This window comes from Octopus bimaculoides, chromosome 9 (genome assembly GCF_046866305.1).
Source record: "Octopus bimaculoides isolate indiv1 chromosome 9, ASM4686630v1, whole genome shotgun sequence".
Lineage (NCBI taxonomy): Eukaryota > Metazoa > Mollusca > Cephalopoda > Octopoda > Octopodidae > Octopus > Octopus bimaculoides.
The window spans coordinates 86,331,682-86,352,446 of record NC_142936.1 but is presented as its reverse complement, the minus strand read 5'-3'; the positions used below and the strand labels follow the sequence as shown (position 1 = coordinate 86,352,446).

The following is a 20,765-nucleotide window of genomic DNA, read 5'->3' as shown; positions in this document are numbered from 1 at the left end:
GTGTCTATATATATATATATATATATATATATGTGTGTGTGTGTGTGTGTTTTGGAGAAGATGGCAAGCATTAATTCTGCTCAGAGGATAAGATTGAGTCCTGGTCCACATTAAAAAAAAAACATTACACAAGAGAGAGAGAGAGAGAGAGGGAGAGAGAGTATGTGTGTATGTGGGTGTGGGTGTGTACAACAATGAAATGTTGTTGTTGTTGTCATCAATTAAAAATGGTCTCAAAAAAACAAACAAACAAACAAAGATTTTGTTGAAAAGAACCGAAAGCAAGAATGTTTGCTTCTTTCTTTCTTTTTTTTCCTTCTTTTCTTTCAGTATCTGAGATGATTGCTTAGTGTGTGCGTGTGTCTATGAGTACACACACATGCACATATATGTGTGTGTGTGTATATATATATATATATATATATATATATATATATATGCACATACATATATATATATATATATATATATATATATATATATATATATATATATATATACATACATATACACAAACATATATATATATATATATATATATATATACATATACACAAACATATATAGTATATATGTATAGATGTGTGTGAATTATATATATCTGTATATATATATATGTGTCAGTGTTTGTAGGTGTATATATATAGTCATATATATATATATATATATGTGTGTGTATCTATGTATGAACTGTGTTTGTCAATCAATGGTTAGTAAGATGTGTGTCTTTGCTACGTTTAGGGGGTGGCGGTGGTGGTCGTACTTTCTTGAGGCTGGAGCCATCAGCTGGGCAAGCAAGGCCTTCCAGGAAGTCCGGAGGCGGAGGAGGTAGCTCTTCAATAGGCAAAATAGGGGGGTGGGTGCCGTTGTCGCACGGGGCGTCGGGTGCACCGGGTGCGGCATTAGCTGTCCTTAAGGGCTTCACATTGTCTGTGGAAAGTTTGGTGCTTTCACTGCGCTTCGGGGGTGGTGGCGGAGGCTTTTTGCCATCCGAGTGTGTGCGCTGATGAGTGGGGTGTTGCCCCACATTGTTGCTTAGGCCCTTATTACCAAGAGGCTGCTGTGTTTCGAGGGCGAGGGCCTTTGTGAGGCCCTGCCGCGACTGTTGCAGTTGGTATTGTGTACTATTTGCCTGTCCAAGAGCCTGCGCCTCAGCCTCTGCTTGAGCTTTCGCTTGCTCCACAGAGCGGATTGCGTGTTCACGTAGTGCTTGACTAGGTTTGGCAGCTGTAGGAGGACCGACTTGGGGTCTCGCTTTCAGAGTCTTCTTAGACAATTCATCCAGGAAAGGTAGTGAAGATTGGGAGTTTGGTGAGAGAGCCTCGTTCTTGACTGGTGCTTCCTTGTGGTTGATATTCAACGTCAAACCGTTTGTGTTGGGTTCTAGCACCGATGACTTCTTCGCCAGACCCAACATTCCTATTCCTGCTGGTGCTGGTCGATTGGTCGTTTGGCTGACAGGAGGTGAGGGGGGTGGGTTTGAAGGTGGGGCTTTGCTTGTAGGTTTCACTGCAGGGGGTGGCGGGAGTCCACTCCTCCCACCGGATGGTGGTGGAGGTGGTGCAACTTGTGGTGGAGACATTGGTGCAATCACCGATGGCAACAGGGGCATTTGAGGGGGCATCGGAGGTAAGGGAGGCGTCGGTTGGTTCTGTCTGGCTGGACTTGGGGCAACAGTTGAGCTTGAGCCAGAAGTGGTGATTGGTGATTGTAGAGAGGGGTGAGGAACTGTCGTTGAGCCTGGGACAGCCACAGAGGTGTTTATACGTCCCAGAGTGCCACCCATTATCTCTGATGATGAAGTCTGCTTTAGATGGGTCTGGTTGAGAGTGGCTGACCGTCCCAGACTGCCTGTGTTTAATTCGTGGGTGGGATTTGGTGAAGATGGCAGTGGCATGGGGCTAGAAATGGATATAGAACTTCTCAAGTTTGGCCCCGACGAGCCTGGTTCTGTAGTTGTGTGTAGGGGCTGGACTACGGGACCAGATATAGAAAGCGGAGCTCGGCCTGGTGCTCCCGCAGCAGATTCAGAGTCAGCTCTTGTCAGCATTTTTCTTCCAGTGAGGGTTGAGGTCTGACCAGCAGAACTCATCATCTGGTTACCCAGCTTGTTGTGTTGAGTTGGTGGAGTTGGGGGTGGGACATTAGGGGGTGCCGGTGCTGGGGTGGATGGTTTGATGGCCACTGGTGGGGGAGTATGAGGTGGTCCGTTCAGTTTCTTGCTGTATATCTCCTCTTTCTGAACTGGTGGAGAAGGTGGGGCCTGCATTAACCTTTTTCCTGTTGTAGCATAAGGTGATTGGTTACTGATATATATAGGTTGATGCTTCTGTTGTTGCTGTAGTAGTTGCTGTTGTATTTGATGCCGTGTTTGATAATCTGGCTCCGGCTCCTGTTGTGACGCAGGAAGACTAGAATTGTTAAGAGGTAACCTCTGATAAGGGGACATGTCAGTCTTGTTACAACTGCCCTCGGAGGGTTTACGTTCATGCCTATGAACTTCTCGTTTCTCCTCGTGAATTGCAGGCGCTGATTTACGCCTTTCCATTGGTTTCTCATGGTAGCCGTAAGGTGAAGTCTTCTTCTCTTCCATTATACTCTCGTACAACACCTGTGCACGATCTTCCATGGCCATCTGAACCATCTCAGAAATCTGTCGAGTCGTCTCCGTGGTTACTGGTAGTTTGGGTTTCATTTTACCCCTTAACGAAGTGCCTCCAGACACTTTACTCTCCCCACTTGAGTTCGATTCTTCACTAGAATCAGTGGAGGCACTCGTTATTGAATCACGGTGCCGCATCGGCACAAGTTCCTCGCCAGCATCGGCGTTGATGATGCAGTGCGTATTACTAAAAGACACTCGTTTCACGGGTGCCTTTTGGGGTGACTCCATCATAATTGGGCCTGATATAGAGGACTTGCGGGGCTGAGTCAAGCTAATTTCGGGGGTGCCATCCTCCATATTATCACAGTCTACGCTGCTACTTATTGTTCGGTTACGAGATAGGGTGCCATTTTTCAACATAACAGGGAAAGGGCGTGAATTAGTTTCAGGTGGCACAGACATTCTGCTGTCTTCAAGATTTGCAGTTTTCAGTTCAAGTTTTTCGTAGTGACCAGCGCTGTGGTTTGAAATAGTATTATTGCGAGAATCCCAGGAAGAAATATCTTTCAATAATCGTTCGTAATTACAAAGAAGTTGTTTGCCATACTGTAAAAAGAGGGAGAAAGAAAAGATAATTATTAGATGAATGTAGAGAAAATAAATACTGCATTAAATGTACAAGTATATACACACATCCATTTTCTATGCATCTTCTTCCTTGCACTTCTGTTTAAAATTCAAACTGCTAATCTTGCCAAGATCTATCTAGAAATAATTATCTCCCATTTAATAACTAGCTGCCATGTATGTACATGTGTGTGTGCATGTTTGTATTAGAAAGAAAGAATGAACAAGCAAGAACACTTTAGAGTGTGTACTTCATAATTGAAATATAAGTTGTTAGAGTAAATAAAAGATTACGAAATAATGTATAAAGTTTCTTACAACTGTTTCTAGAATAGGAGTGCAGAGGTATTTGAGCAAAGATTTTCATATAAGCCAACTGTACTGTCATCAGAGAGGAAGAGTCAAAGAATATCCTTAATACTCACATATGCATGAGGGTAGCAAATAGTCATTATAAGATGTACACACTATTAACAATGTGCTGATTTTGGTATATATTCTAAAGTTTTTGACTAATAAAAGATGATTTCTGCATTTTTAGACTAAATATAGATTTATAACAAAATTTTTTTTTGGTCATTTGTTCATTCCCAAACCTCAGGATATAAATAATATTTTTAGTTTTTGTCTGTGGTGCTGTGATGGAGAGACCATTAAGGTTTTCAATTATTGAAATACTAACATGAAGCTAAACCATGTGAAGACAAAATCCACCAGATTCACTCCAACAATTTTCAATGATTGCCTTTAAGATTTATTGAGGGTCAGTCATCCCAAAAGTGAGTCTGATGGCAAAATAAAGCCTTTTGTATTTAACAGAAAAAAAACTAGTTTTCCATTCGTTTATTTATTAATTACTGCTTGCTGGGTTTGGAGAAAGCAACAAATCCCTTGGTTTTTGCAAACCCTCCAAGATTGGTGTGTTTGATACAGTTAATGATTTAACTGTTTCAGATGAATGCCTGCAGGGAAGAGGTATGAGCAGGGAAGAGACACCAAAGGGTTAATGTTCTAGAATAGTAACTCTCAAACAGATTTTACCTATGGACTTAGTTGATTCTTATTTTACTCTACTGTACCCCAATAACCATTTGATGTTTTTATAATTTAATATCAGTAGGAATTGTATAAAAAAAAAGTTTAAATATTTTATGTTAATTGCACATTAATTTTAACAAAATCTTGTATGAATCCCCAAGGATAATATGGGCCCCAGTTATGAATCACTGTTCTAGAGAGAAAGGATTGGGATTAGCATTAAGTGTGAGGCCATGAGTGCCTAGTTGTGGAGATATGAGGTCAGCTAGCTCAGAGGAGCAGTGGCCATGATGTATATATTATGATAAATGAGATCAATTGATTATAAAAGTGAGGGAAAAAAATGGACAAAGGGGAGAGAATTTGAAGAATTGCTTATATTTTTTTCAATGTTGTGATTTGTAGCTTCTAAATAAAATGCAGACACACGGACAATTCATATTAACATATTTAGACAGATGGGAGTAAAAAAAGTGAGGAGAAGGAGGAGAGAGAGATACCTTACCTTGGCAATACGTATCCCCATAATCCATAGATCTAACGTGGCTTTATTTTCTGCACAAAGGTAGCGGATGTATTTGGATGTCTTCTTTTGGATCTGAGGATGCTGAAATATAAATCAGAAAACGATTGTCACAGGATTGTGTAATGAAGAGTCAAAGAGCAGAGATAGTGGTTAAGATGGTGGTGATGATGATGATGATAATGATGGAGATAATAGTGTCAGCAGTGATGTTATTGATAGTGATGGTGGTGGTGATGATGGTAGTGAGGATATGGTGATGATGGTGATGATGATGGTGATGATGATGATGATGATGATTGTAAACAGAGCAGTGACAGGAACACCCCCCAAGGCCGTACTTACCTTCAGTGCAAAGCAGTAGTCAGTGGGAGCATGGTATTTTTTCTTCCATCCAACACCGTGGTAAATGTCGACGCAGTCAAACTGGACCAAACAAGTCAAGTCTTTTGAAGCCTGTGGGCAGAGAAAACATACCATGAGGAGACTGGACAATGCTTGAAACTGGACTCACTCAGAACATACTCTGTAATTTATAATCTATGTGTGTGTGTGTGTGTGCGCGTAGATATATATGTGTGTGTAGGTATATATAAACATATATCAATGTAAGCTTGTGTACAGGTGTATATTCATGTGTGTAGCTATGCTGTGTTAATTATTCTTTTATTTGCTTCAATCATTTGACTGCGGCCATGCTGGAGCACCGCCTTTAGTCAAACAAATCGACCCTAGGGTCTATTCTTTGTAAGTCTAGAACTTATCCTATCAGTCTCTTTTGCCGAACTGCAAGTTACGGGGACGTAAACACACCAACATCGGTTGTCACTGCCATGTAGCATGGCTGTTCGTATACATGCGTCATACAGTCTGCCTTTTACTCTGAGTGAGAGGCCCTTTGTCACCAGCAGAGGTAAGAGCTCTCTGAACTTTGCCCAGGCTATTCTTATTCTAGCAGCTACACTTTCAGCGCACCCTCCCCCACTACTAACTTGGTCACCTAGATCGCGGAAGCTATCAACTAAGTCTAGTTTTTCTCCCTGGAATGTGGCCAAAATTGTTTTCTGCACATTTTCAGTGTTTATTGCTCCTGACATAAATTTTAATTTTTCAAAATGAAACAAAAGTAACAGTAAGATGGAAAAATAATGTCTATTTATGTATACTCCCATTTTATTTGTATTTGAAAAGTTTTCTCCTACTTTTTTTCAATTTCAAAGTCTTTGATCAGATTCTCACAATGACATCATGAACACTTCAAAATTGTATTTCCAATCATATAAACCACCTTGAATATCATTTTAAAAAGTTTAAAGTGATTTCTTTTGTGCCGTAAACCATTTACCATTTATGCTTATTTTGCATAATGGTTAAGACTGTAGAGTAGTCACAGGTTGATTATTGTGTTAGACCAGTTGTTTATAACTAATGGCTTCCAGTAACAACAACAACAACAAAAATAAGGTTGTGGGAAGCAGTGTTGAGATAAAACAAAAAAAAAAAAAGCCAGAAACTCACCTTGCTAAACTTCCCTTTAGGATTATAGTAGAAACCAGATGCTCGCAGTACAAAGAAGTATTTTTTCCAAGCTTTTTTGCCGTCAGTCTTGAGGTAGAGCACACTCTCGACCTCAGGAACGTTTACTCCAGATCCTCTAAAAAATTCCTGGAGGAAAAAAAGGGGTGAGAGATGAGAGATATACATGGATGGTAATCGACTGATGTAATAAGTAGCAAAATTCATTAAAGGTAAATACCAAGTGTGCGTAAAAAAAAAAGGTGTATGTATGTATATATATTTTGTGGTATGTCTGTGCCCCGCCGCCACCATCACCATCATTTGATGTCTGTTTTCCATGCTGACACGGGTTGGATGGTTTGACAGGAGCTGACAAACTAGAGAGCAGAACCAATTGTCTGTCTTGACAAGGTTTCTATGGCTGGATGCCCTTTCTAATGCCAATTACTTTACAGAATGTACTAGGTGCTTTTACATGGCACCTGCACGTGTATATATATATATATATGTATGTATGTATGTATGTATGTATGTATGTATGTATGTATGTATGTATGTATGTATGTATGTATATATATATATATATATATATATATACATACACACACACACACATATATATATATACATACACACACACACATATATATATATATATTTCAATAACAGTTTGATTTAGCTTTATATGACTTAGTACTGAGGGTGCATAGGATGGGTCCATCTCATCAGGTATCAGGAGAAGAGTCTATGATACTTTAATTTATATGGAAATGAGTTATGCTGTTATTTACACACACACACACACACACACACACACACACACACAGCTTCTACCAAATCTGTTGAGTGCCACCTTCTTTTGTTTGCCCACTCGTTCACTTGTGTGTAGTGTGTATGTGTATAATATATTTTCAAGGTCCAGTTTTCCATGCTCACATGAGTAAAACAGAATTTGTTAGGGGCAGATTTTGTATGGTCAGAATCCTTTCCTGTCACAAGCCCTCACCTGTTTTGTTCTAAGGAAGGAAGAAATGGTCATTGTGTAATGAAGAGACTAAAGTAAGATATGTCTTTGAAGTACTAACTTAAATGAGACATGGACTCTCTGCTCGACTGCCAGCTTCATTGCAGCCTTCAATGGAGGCAGCAAAGTCTGAAGAAGAGCACACACAGGGTAGAGAGGACTCTCCCCCAACCACTTTTGTATGGGGCAACCTCTCGAGCTTGGAGTTTAATAAAGTTAACCTAAAGTCACTGAAGGAACAGCTGGTGGTGGTAATGTTAAACTGGGAAATAGATTAAGTCTGCTGCACAAAAACAGGGACATGAGACTCTCATGGAGGTCACACGGTTTTATGCTTAAGGTTTGGGTTTGTCTTGAGGCTATGGTAGATGATATTTGTCCATGGTGCCATGCACAAGGAGACTGAGCCTAGAGCTTTTATACACATACACACACACCCTCACAACTATTAATAGTAATAATAATAATGGTGGTGGTATATATGTGTGTGTGGTGGAGGCACGTGGCTGAGTGGTTAGGGTGTCAGCATCATGACTGCAAGATTGTGGTTTCGATTCCTGGACCAGGTGACACGTTGTGTTCTTGAGCAAAACACTTCATTTTACTTTGCTCCAGTCCACTCAGCTGGCAAAAAATGAGTAATGCTGCGATGGACTGGTGTCCTGTCCAGCTAGGGGACACATACGCCATTGAAACCTGGAAACTGGACCCATGAACCTGGCTAGGCTTTAAAAAGGGCACATTTATATATTTTTATATATGTGTGTGAGTCTGTCAATGTGTGTGTGTGTGTGTGTGAGTGTCATTGTATGTGTGTGTGTGTGTGTGTGTGTGTGTGAGTAGTTTGGTCAATAAGAACGAAGACACTCACCTGCAAAAGTTTCTCTCTCTGATTAGGGTCTAAAGAAATACCTTTCTCTGAAGATGTCCCCAATAAAAGATATTTCTGAAAATAAACAGAATAAAGGGCCATTAAAAAGTATACCAGAGACAGGAGGTTAGGGATGTTTAAAGTATATAACTGACACAGAATTAGGGTTGGTTGAAGATATGTAATTGACATAGAATTAAGGGTTATTTAAGGGCATATAGCTGATATGAAATTAGGGGTTGTTACAAAGTAGATAGCAAAGAAAAAAGGGCTGTGAAAATAATTTACATAACAGAAACATAGAGAGGGTGCACCATGAAAAGGTATGTAAATGATTATTAAAGGGTAATTAACAAAAGGGGCCAGTTGGTTGTATTAGTATTTAATGCTAGGTCAGCCCTAGTGTTAAAAAGCAACATAGTTCAAAGACACTCCAGCTGTGATCATCACATCTATTTTGGGACTGTTAATTATGTAAAGAGTGCTTCCCTTTCTGAAGATAGAAGGGTGTGATTTAGCTGTTATTTCTAGTAGACCCAGTGACCATGTAGAGGATTTATTTTTAGCAAGAACACTATGTGTCCATAATTTCACAGTGTAGGTTCTTGGCTTGACAGTTAAAGGACCATAGCTTTAAAGCTCCTTCAGATGTGGTGGACTACATGCATGCCCAAGACTTTTACCTCTGACAGTACAGACCACCTGGTCGTAAACAGGTAACACAGCACAGTCCATCTGGCCACAAACAGGGTCACACACAGCTCACCAAATAACGATAGCATTGTATAATTAATATAATTAATGATGAGTGTGTTCATAATTTGTTGTAGTGATGGGGAGATCACTTGGTCAGCCAGACAAGGACTCCAGAATGGCCAGATGTTCAGTCACTATCACAATAGTTTAAAGGGATAGAACACATTATTATTGCAAAAAGAAAATGGGGAACTTGAAAAGGTGAACACACAGGACAAACAAACTTTTAAAAGTGTTTGGGAAATTAAAATGGGTACATAGCAACATACACCCTCACCCCAAATAAAGGGACGATAGAAAACATGACCCGTTGTGTTGTGAAGACTGACCAGTTATACTGTCATATAACTGGACATTGTTAACCAACTTCTCTATGTGTGCCATGAAAACATAAGCAATGGGAATGGAAATGACTGGATGAACGTTCAACCAGTGTACATAGGGGACCTTGTGACCCCGTGATTAAGTGGTCAGGGCAGGCACCTAGAACAAGATGGGATATTCATCAAACAAGAGAAAGAAATTAATGACTAAAGACTAACTTACTTCGGGATTTTTAAATAATTCGTTCTTTTCTGTTCGATCTTCAAATAGAATCCTATTTTTGGAATCCTTAGTCCACATCACCATATTTTCAACCAAGGAGTCATGGTCCTCAAGAACTCTCTCTATATGGTCAACGAATGGGTGGTAGATGAAAACAGATATGAAAGAAAACAACAAAAAAAAAAAAATTAGAAAGAGTAACTGCAGGGGAAGATTTCTTTAGTATAGATAAAAAATTCCTATATTTCTATATTGTGACTCGACTGTCTAGAACATCTTTTCCCCACTTCCTACACAGATGAACAAATTAGTTCTGCTCTTCAAAGTGTCATGTCTAACGAACCAGAGAAATAATTACAAACCACAGCAATGAACTATACTTTGTAGATGTACTGCATTAGATGGCATAAAAGGACATATTGAAGAAAAATAAAGTTTTTAGTGCATCAAAGCATGTTACATAGGCCCAACTTTTGCATATAGGACCCAGGGCGATTTTTTGTAATTATTTTTTTGGGGAAAAAGTGCACTTTATGAGTAATCAAATATGGTAGATAGATATATGATGGACTCACTCTTGTTATTATTCATCCACAAGTATTATAGTTGTTAGGCTGAATATTTCACATTTCCTTGTATTTGAAATTTATTCCTCACATGGACTCAGAGGAAATGTGGAAGTCAATGAGTAATCCATACACAATGCTTAATTAATGGAGTAACCACATGCGTTTTGGGCTCAATCCCACTATAGTAGGAGACAAATGCTTTCTACTATAATCCAAGGCTGACTGATGCCTTGTGAGTGAATTTATAGACATAAACTAGCTGAAAGCTGAGCGCTGCAGGTAACATGTAAACCAGTACAACTTGTTGCATGGTCAGGTTGTTGGCAACACCACCAAGACTACTTGGTGAGCAGGGTGGTTTTTCTGGACATCTTGTAGGATGGGAAACAAGACTTCTCAGTCAAGGGTGGATGAGCTCAGAAGAGTTGACAGCCATCCAATTATATGATATATATATATGCATATGTGAGGACTTGGAAATTTCTGGTTTGATACCCAGGTGCACATTTACCCTACCAGGGTAGGTTGGACTCTTAAGTCGTGGCAAGTGACCCAGGGGATGGAGAACTCTAATAGAAAATCCTGAAGTATGTTTTATGTTGAGATTGTGGCAAATATTTGCATCAACTTATCCTATTTGCAATAGGATAAGGACCAGACTTTAAAAATAAGTATTAGGGCCAATAACTATAGAGATTAACTAACCCCTTCAGCTTTGAAGGGATTAGTTAATCCCTTCAAAGCTGAGCCTCAGTAAAGGTTGCAATCCAATGACTAAATCAAGTAAAAGAATAAAAAATGTTTTCCCTATCTTTCTATATCTCACTGCACTCACCCAATTCCAGGTGTTTTTTTTTCTGTGCTATTTCATTCTTTTTTATCAGATTTCCTATAATAAAGCACATTCTTTGGCTTTGTAAATTAATTTCTTCCAAACAACCAAAACGTGTAATAGCAGTTAATTTCTAAGGAAATAATTTATATAAATCTTTTGAATCCTGCTTAATGTTAATATGTCACCATAAGGCAAATTAACTGCAATGTTCATACAGATATAACGTCTCCAGAATAACACAGCAGTAAATTTGCCTTTCAATGGTGTACTTAAATTAAATATGATATATATATTAATTTAATACTGCTTCTATTACATATAACAGATATATATGTGTGTGTGTATTTAAATATTAATATTAATAATTTGATTCAGAAATTTAAACAAATCATCTGACAATATAGATGTTTCAATACTGAGTGGTGAAGCAGTTATGACTTTTAAATAAACTTGAATCGTCATTAAATACTCAATAAAGCTCATCCAAACTTACTAATAATAATAACAAGTCCTCTTTATCATTCAAGGACTAGCTTTATTTAGAAACTATGACTCATTACAGAAGTGGATGAATAGTCGGATGTTTATTACATGTATGAAAATAATTTTGGAAATTCAAATGAGCCAAACTGATATATATATATATATATATATATATATATATATATATATTAATGATTTGTAGGAACACAGTATTTCCTTATGCAACCATAATATATCAAACGGATATGGAATGTCAACAAAATCAGTGCTGGGTATAATTTCCATAGAAGATCTATAGAGATAACCATAACAAGTGAAATATATATATATGTATATATATATATCCACACATGCACACATATATATACTTTACTGTTCTGTTGTAGGTAGGATCAACAAAAAAAAAAGCATCCCATTCAGTAAGAGATAAATATCATTTAATCTAAATACTGTAAACTGTAACTCTCTCTCTCTCTCTCTCTCTCTCTCTCTCTACAGTACTGTACTGTATGTTTTATTATTATTATTTTTATAATTTGTATAGATTTATTTTAATTATCATCATCATCGTCATCCGGTGTTTTAAATCTAGGTTTTTGCCCCCGTTAACAGGGGTAGCCGGATCTACCTCAATGTCATAGCAACTGAGGCAGGCAGGTGCAGTCCACCCCAACCTTTGGGCTGGCTGGTGCCCATTCTCCCTTGCTACCATGAAGCTTTTTTGGAGCTGGATTTTCTACGGGGAGCATGCCCTTGCTTACCCTCAACCTCAGTTTCTAGACATGAGTGGTCCTGAGACCAAGGCCTCTCACACGATTTTTAAGAAATGTGGTAGAAAACTAACTCAGGAAGGCAGGGATGCTACTCCCTGAGACCCCTTCCGGAGCTCCCTCCTTACCTAAATTTATTATAAATGCAAAATAAAGCCACAGAGGAATCAACGTAATCTTAAATAATAAACTGCAATAGGTGAACCGCAATATGGCAAGAGATTACTATATATATATATATATATATATATATATATATATATATATATATATATATATATATATTGAAGACAGTAGTAGCAGCTTGATAAAATATGGAAAAAAAAAATAAAGAGAAGCAATGAAATGTGAACTGACCTATATAGAGATCAGGAATATATTCTACAACAGCCAAGTCAGGAGACAATTTCATATGATTCTTATCTGCTAAAATATTGCATACATGTCCTACAGTCATCTTCTCATCAACCAAAATACTTTTACTGCTACCATCTCGGGCGAAAGCACGGACAAACAACTGAAAAGAGACAAAAACACATATAGCACCAACATTAATCTCAATACAACTTAATAGTTTATTAATGTCTACCATCTGGATCATTATTACTATTTGGGGTTGATAAGATAAAGTACCAGTTTAATACTGAGGGAAATGTAATTGATTTCCCCTTCCCTTTAAAACTGTTGGCCTTGAAGCAATCATCATCATCATTATCAGAAAGTATGGTGAAAGACAGGATCAGTGAAGATCAAGCAAAATACCTTGTGGTATTTAGTTATGCTCCTTTATGCTTTGAATTTAAATCCCACCAGGGTTGACATCTTCTTTCGTGTTCCCGGGTTCAATAAAATAAAACACCAGTTAAATATTGGGAGCTGATATAACCAGATATCCCCCCTCCCTCCTTTGATAGGGAGCATTGTACAAAGTACAGTTATGTTGTTTTGATGTTATGTGTGTGTGTGTGAGTGTGTGTGTGTGTGTGTGTTGAAGTTTCTCTGAATGTTCACAGTAAATATGATGCATGATTGGTTCCATCCCTGAATTAAATAAAGCTATTGACCAATACCTTTATGGATTTCTTTTGTAAGATTCCTGATGTGTTGAAACAGATATTGTTAAATTTCAGGATAGTAATTTCCCTCCCCCCTCCACCTTTTTTTGCCAAATAAACACACGCATTATATATTCGTTCTTCACTTCAGCTTCATCATTGTTCCTATTTCAGTGTCCTTTGTCGGAAATCATTCGTCACACATCCTGTGACCTCTTCAGCAACTCTCCATCCTATGTGTGTCTTTATTTGGCAAAAAAAATAACAACAACAAAAATGGCCATCTCGAAATATAACAATATTCACTAATATTAATTATAATTCTTTCTACTATAGGTACAAGGCCTGGAGTTTTGTTAGGTGGGGGACTAGTAGATTACACTGACTCCAGGGCTCAACTTGTACTTATTTTATCAACCCTGAAAGGGTGAAAGGAAAAGTTGACCTTAGTGGAATTTTAACCAAGAACGTAAACCTGGAAGAAAAGCTGCCAAGAATTTCTTCCCACTCACCATCTTATCAACCCTTTAGCATTCAAACTGGCCATATTCAGCCAAAATATTTTATCTCCTTTATATTCAAACCAACCAAATTTATCCTCTTACACCTGTCCTATAGTTTCATTCTGGTGGAGGCGCAATGGCCCAGTGGTTAGGGCAGCAGACTCGCGATCATAGGATTGCGGTTTCGATTCCCAGACTGGGCGTTGTGAGTGTTTATTGAGCGAAAACACCTAAAGCTCCACGAGGCTCCGGCAGGGGATGGTGGCAAATCCTGCTGTACTCTTTCACCACAACTTTCTCTCACTCTTACTTCCCATTTCTGTTGTACCTGTATTTTAAAGGGCCAGCCTTGTCACACTGTGTCATGCTGAATATCCCCGAGAACTACGTTAAGCGTACACATGTCTGTGGAGTGCTCAGCCACTTGCACGTTAATTTCATGAGCAGGCTGTTCCATTGATCGGATCAACTGGAACCCTCGACGTGGTAAGCGATGGAGTGCCAACAATAAATAGTTTCATTCCTAAAGTAAAGAGTAACATCATGGAAAACTCACAGCTTATTTATTCATGGTGTAAATAAATTACATTTGATAGAATAATCTGAATGCTAAAGGGTTAAATAATAATAATAATAATAATAATAATTTCTGAAATTTGGGAGAGGAGACCAGTTGATTATATTGATCCTGATGTTCAGTCACATCATTGAAAAATCTCAAAGCTGCAAGATAATGCATGATTAATTCAGAACGATGTGAATAAATAAGTATTACATTTGACAAAGGAATCTGAATGCTGCAAGATGAAGTACCAAGACTAAGAGAGACCAGGAGTACAAAGAAATCTCCAGGAAACAGCTGTTTCTTAAAAATTACACAGTTACGAAGATCACAGGAGTACTGAGTTTCTTAGATGTTGTATATGAAGATGTATGAAGAATTCTGGTAATAGATTCTGGTTGTGCCAACATTCCTTGACCAATATGTCCAAACTGAAAGAAGCTGTTTTAACTTGGGAGGACAATTGAAATGAAAACTGAACTATAACAGACTTGAAATTTTTTTTTTTTCATTTTATTTAGAATACATTCCATTGTGTAGGAAAAATGTTTACTGTTTCTGAGAAATATTTTGGTTGTGAAAACTAAGGTGGGGTTTAGAAGAATGAAATGTTGGGAGGAAGAATGTGACAATAACAGCTGTAAACAAGACAGGTTAGACTGTTGTTTAATGTCTACTGTGATAATGGTTGAATTATAAACAAAGCATTCTTCAGACAACACTATATATATATATATATATATATATATATATATATATATATATATATATATATATATATATATATATATTTGAAGGTTTGGAGGTGATGTACAGAAATTATATAGAAACAAATTTTAATTAAGGTACTCAGAAACCTGGATGTTTGTACATTTACAGGTTTTTATTAATGTCACATATTAAATGAAGCGCTTTTCACCTAGTCGTGTAGGTTTTTCAAAAACAATTTGAAAAACCTACACGACTAGGTGAAAAGCGCTTCATTTAATATGTGACATTAATAAAAACCTGTAAATGTACAAACATCCAGGTTTCTGAGTACCTTAATTAAAATTTTTCTCTCTCTCTCTCTCTCTCTCTCTCTATATATATATATATAGAGAGAGAGAGAGGGTTATTCATTTTTTGCTGTTTGGGTTTCCAGAATGGTGCCACAGCTGAATAATAAAGAGCTCCAGCATCTACCCTGTTAACACTGTGAGGCATACTTGAACTTGGAACCATGAGGAATTAAAATAAATACTCTCCTACAGCTTGGTTAACAAGCATCACTTCTCAAAGATGGGAATAATAATAATAATAATAATAATACTCGACCTGAAGAAAATTCTAACTGGGCCCCACCTGGGAGGTCATGCGCTGTTTATCTTGATATGAGATCACCATGTCGCGCACATATGATTGTGATGCATGTGCCTGGTGTACCCTAATCAGACGGGTAGTCATGATGGGTATACTGGGCTTTGTATATTTTACCCCAGTGTCACTTTGATGGCATGCACTGCTCTCTCACTCAATAATAATAATAATAATAATAATAATAATAATAATAATAATAATAATAATAATGATTTCAAATTTTTGCCACAAGGGCAGCTTGGGGGAGGGGATTAAGTCAATTACATCGACCCCCCCCCCCAGTGTTTCACTGGTACTTAATTTATTGACATCGAAAGGATGAAAGGCAAAGTTGACCTCGGCAGAATTTGAACTCAGAATGTAGTGATGGGCGAAACGTCGCTAAGCATTCTGTCCAGCGTGCTAACGATTCTGCCAGCTCGCCGCTTCATGACAATGAAAGTAACAACAATAATTAGGATTCTTAACATGTGCTCAATGCTCTGAATTTGGGTGAGGAGGTTAGTCATGTGTATTGATTCCAATACTTGACTGGTACTTTAATCTGATCGACCCCCAGAAAATGAAAGGCAAAGTTGACCCCTGTGTGATTTGAACTTATAAACATAAAGGGGCATATGCTAAATACTCTAAATTAATTAAGTCTGTCATGCTACAGTAGCTGTTACTCAATTAATCATAACAATAACGACTTCAATAATAATAATAATAATAATAATAATAATAATAGAAAAAAACAAGGAACAAAAACAAACAAAATAAAGATTCCTTAAAGACTGGAATTGTAAGTAACAACAGCAACAACAATAATAATAATTTGGCCTACCTATATATAGGTTGATATAAATAAATTATATACAGCTGTAGCTGGTGAGTGTATATGAGTGTGTATATAGTTGAAGTAGATGTTGAGATGGTAGAATCTAATGGTAGAGGTTACCATTTAACGTCAAGAGAGGACCGATAGAGAATCTCGAAAGATGTGTTTACAAATGATTGTGAAGGGCTGCAGAAGCCGGAGTGGGTGAGGTCTTAAAGTGGTCACGAGGGGTTGATGGTAAGATATTCCATATAAAGTAAAGAAAAAAAGGTTCGGACAATTAAAAAAAAATTTTTTTATTTTTTATTTTAATGAGAGGAAAGGGCAGGAGTTAGGGGGGTGGAAACGTTTTGCTATTTCCTGTCGGGAATATCTGAGGAATGTCCCTCCACCACCACCACCACCACACAGATACAAAGAAATATGCACACACACCAATATATATAGAGGAGGAGAAAGAGAAAGAAGGAGTGAGAGATATATTCGCAGACACACAGACTATCACAAAAACACGTTGTGGTTTATTCATTCATTCAGTATTTCCGTGTGATGTAATTATAGTAAGAAAGACGGGGGGGGGGGAGTAAAATGTATTAAAGAAGTGGTGTGTGTGTGTGTGTGGGGGAGAATATTCTAGTAGTTGTAGGATGTAGAACAGTTCCTGTTCTGCTGTTAATGACCTCAGCATTGTGTAGTAAGTTGCTATCGAGAAACATAACAAAGTGGTCACTTCTGGTGATCATAGTAGTGGAAATGCTGCTGTAGTAGGTGTCTAGCACCAGGCCAGCTCAGATCCAGCAGATGTGAAACTCTCCAGCCATGACGGTTCCATCATATATTCAGACAGTGCGTATCCAGAACAAAAGGCTTATTTTGCATTTCTTCTGGTTCTTAACATTTTTTTTTTACTGTTTTACCTTTTATTTCTTTCAGTCACTAGACTGTGGCCATGCTGGGGCATTGCAGTGAAGAGTTTTTAGTTGAATGAATCAATCCCAGTACTCCTGGAGTAGCATGACCTGCTAGTCTCCCCCTTGTAAACATAAGGACAAAGGAAATGTGTCAAGGCCGACAGGAAGTGGTGCAGCTTCCTAGGGCTAACCAACAGTAGTATTATTCCCTTCAGGGGACTGTCACATTTAGTTGACAGCATACAACTACTTCATCGTAACACTACTGCATAAATCTCTCTGAGTCTGAGAGATTTAGAAATGTATTATTTCTAAAAAAGGTAGTTTGTCTGTCTTTAAATACTAGGACATGTTGTGTGGGGGTGTAGTGTGATTATGTGGACATGTTGTGTGGGTTGTAGCGTGGGAGTGTAATGTAGTAGGGAAAATATGTCCAATGTGGAGATGTTGCCCAAATGGTGTGGTTTGATAATCTCAATATGCTGTTTGGGGTGTTGTGTATGTGTGTGTTTGTGTGCTTTAGTGGTTAGAGTATTTGGCTCATGATCATAAGGTCCTGAGTTCAATACCCGGTAGCACACTGTCTCCTTGAGCAAGACACTTTATTTCGCGTTACTCCAGTCCATTCAGCTGGGAAAAATTGAGTAGTACCTGTAATTCAAAGGGCTAGCCACATCTCATTCTGTATCTCCCTAAGTACAATGTTAAGGGTATGCATATCTGTGGAATACTCAGCCACATTAATTTCATGAGCAGGCTGTTCTGTTGATCAGACCAACTGGAATCCTTGTCATTGTATCCGACGGAGTGCCAGTTTTTTTTGCTTTGTACATGATCAGTATTTGCGTCATTAATGTGTAATGACGGAATATTTACAGGTGAGGTTAATCAGTTCCAGAAGCAATAATAGTTAATTATGATCAATTAACTGTTGTTGTCGCCTATCCTTAGATCAGCCGAGATCCAATAGATATATAATCAAAACCATTCATGTCTGAAACATTGGCTTTATTTAAAGAAGGTAAAGTATAATTTGAAGGAAATTTAACTGCTATTTCTAGCATGATGACAATGTAGAGGAAGCTATGGATAAAGCTACAAAGAAACGACCAATATAAATTAGTAGATACATATGGTAGCAACCATACATGTTAAGGTGTATGTACATGTGTACACTAGGTTACACATGTTCTGGTTAGGACATGTGGCCTTGCGGTTAGAGTGTTGCAGTCACAATCATGAGATCATGGTTTCAATTCCTGGACTGGAAGTGCATTGTGGTCTTTCTTGAGCCAAACACTTCATTTCACTTTACTCTGCGATCACTTTGACATTTGATGTGTGGCACACCATTCACCTGAACAAGCAATATTGATTTGATGGAGAGGGTGAGCTAAGGCAGAACACAAACATTCGATCATTATAAACAAATCATCTGTGCAGGTTGTACAGCAAAAAACTGCAGAAGCTGTCTTTCTCAGGTTCAAATCGTGAGAGACCACCAACATGCTGGTATACAGACGTTGGGATAAGTATGTGTTGTGTATACCTATGGCAATGTATACATGCTGTGGTATATATTATATATGCTGGATACATGTTGGGGGTGTTTCACACTGCAGTGTACACGTAATACATCTAACCTACTGTATTTGATGGCCTATAAGATGCACCTTTTTTTTAACCCCAAAATGGCTTAAAAAATCCCTGTGTCCAAGGCACTCAATGTAGGCTCAGAACTCAATTGTTGTTCATATGTAGGCGTTAGGAAGGGCATCCAGCTGTAGAAACTCTGCCAAATTAGATTGGAGCCTGGTGTTGCCATCCGGTTTCACCAGTCCTCAGTCAAATCGTCCAACCCATGCTAGCATGGAAAGCGGACATTAAACGATGATGATGATGATGATGTACTGTACATTACTAGTGATGACTTGCTTTTTATTATCTTTTCCTTAACTCTGGAGATAAGAGTTTTTATGGAACATTAAATTTTCCCCCATATAATACTGTCTTTTTATATCATATATTTTGAAACAAATTGTCCTGTGGTAATAATTATCGGATTTGTTTGTTTGCAAGACATAAACAGCAACTAATCTTCACCATATTTTTGGAATATACTGTAAACTACAGAATCATTTATTATTCGTGACACTACTAAAAGTGCTTGTAACTAACACTAAATAATTTACATAAAGGTATCGGAAAAACCAGCATTTCTAATACTATATTTTACAAGAAAGAACAACATGGTAGCATCAGAGGGGGAAGGGGAGGGTTCATGGATGGCAGGGCGTTACCAGTCGCCTATGGTATGTATGTTTACAAAACGTGTGCTGCCATCTATTGGTGAACAATCACCTACAGTATGTTTATATTGTATGTGGATGCAATAAATTGTTTATAATTACCAGTAATAACAAAGTTATACAGGTAAGTGGAGGAATTAAAATGTTATTTTAGTGGTAATTTATTTTACAAAAGTATAGCCTAGGCTAGGGTACGTCCTATGCATTCGTGCGTCTTACAGGCCATCAAATATGGTATATAGTAAATATATAAACAGGGCTAATTAGGCTATTTCTCTGTAGATTGAAAATAATAATGAACAGCCTTAATTAATTTTCAACCTTACTGGATTCTCATCAGAGATGTCTGCATGAAGTTAACCAATCCCAGAAAAAGAAGCAACCAATTTGTTTATATACTCAACAATTTCAGCAGCAACAGAAGACTGGGGCCACTAATTTGTATACTGTAAGTGTTAACACTTTATATAATATCAGGGGCCTATCAATAGGGATCTCAGTCCAAAGGCGAGCTGGCAGAAGTGTTAGCACGCCAGGCGAAATGCTTAGCAGTATTTCGTCTGTCTTTACGTTCTGAGTTCAAATTCTGCCGAGGTCAACTTTGCATTACATTCTTTCGGGGTCGATAAATTAAGTACCAGTTGCATACTGGGGTCGATCTAATTGACTGGCCCCCTCCCACCAAATTTTGGGCCTTATACATAGAGTAGAAAAGAATAGGGATCTTAGCCCATACAGTATCAAGATCTTAGTCCATACACTATCACTGCTAATACAGATGTTTGATGGTGACAATGAGAACTGACCAGTGACATAGAAATATTTAATGATGAATCTGTTAGCCAGTACTGACCAATAAAATGTGTTCATGGTGTATCTGGTCAGTGAGAAATAACCAGTGGTATATTCTTTTCTACTCTAGGCACAAGGCCTGAAATTCTTGGGAAGCGAGGCAGTAGATTAGATCGACTCCAGTATGCAATTGGTACTTAATTTATCAACCTTGAAAGGACGAAAGCCAAAGTTAACCTCGGCGAAATTTGAACTCAGAACGTGAAGACAGACGAAATACCGCTAAGCA

The 20,765-nt window shown here is 38.0% G+C and overlaps 1 protein-coding gene across 11 annotated transcripts in view; it reads right to left on the bottom strand.

Annotated features, from left to right (window-relative positions):
- Positions 1 to 294: 294 nt before the first annotated feature.
- LOC106878494 (uncharacterized) overlaps positions 295 to 20,765 on the bottom strand; it is a 470,127-nt gene continuing 449,656 nt past the window's right edge. For 9 of the 11 annotated variants that reach the window (XM_089357952.1, XM_089357950.1, XM_089357949.1 and 6 more), the window contains 7 exons: positions 12,523 to 12,682; positions 9,509 to 9,630; positions 8,207 to 8,281; positions 6,312 to 6,458; positions 5,139 to 5,249; positions 4,776 to 4,877; positions 301 to 3,211 (listed from right to left, as the gene is read on the bottom strand). In XM_089357952.1, the coding sequence (XP_089214078.1) occupies positions 704 to 3,211; positions 4,776 to 4,877; positions 5,139 to 5,249; positions 6,312 to 6,458; positions 8,207 to 8,281; positions 9,509 to 9,630; positions 12,523 to 12,682 (3,225 nt within the window). In that variant the 3' untranslated portion in view covers positions 301 to 703. Of the gene's footprint in view, positions 3,212 to 4,775; positions 4,878 to 5,138; positions 5,250 to 6,311; positions 6,459 to 8,206; positions 8,282 to 9,508; positions 9,631 to 12,522; positions 12,683 to 20,765 lie in introns of all 11 variants that reach the window. The other 2 variants (XM_089357948.1, XM_089357956.1) reach the window with 1 other exon arrangement.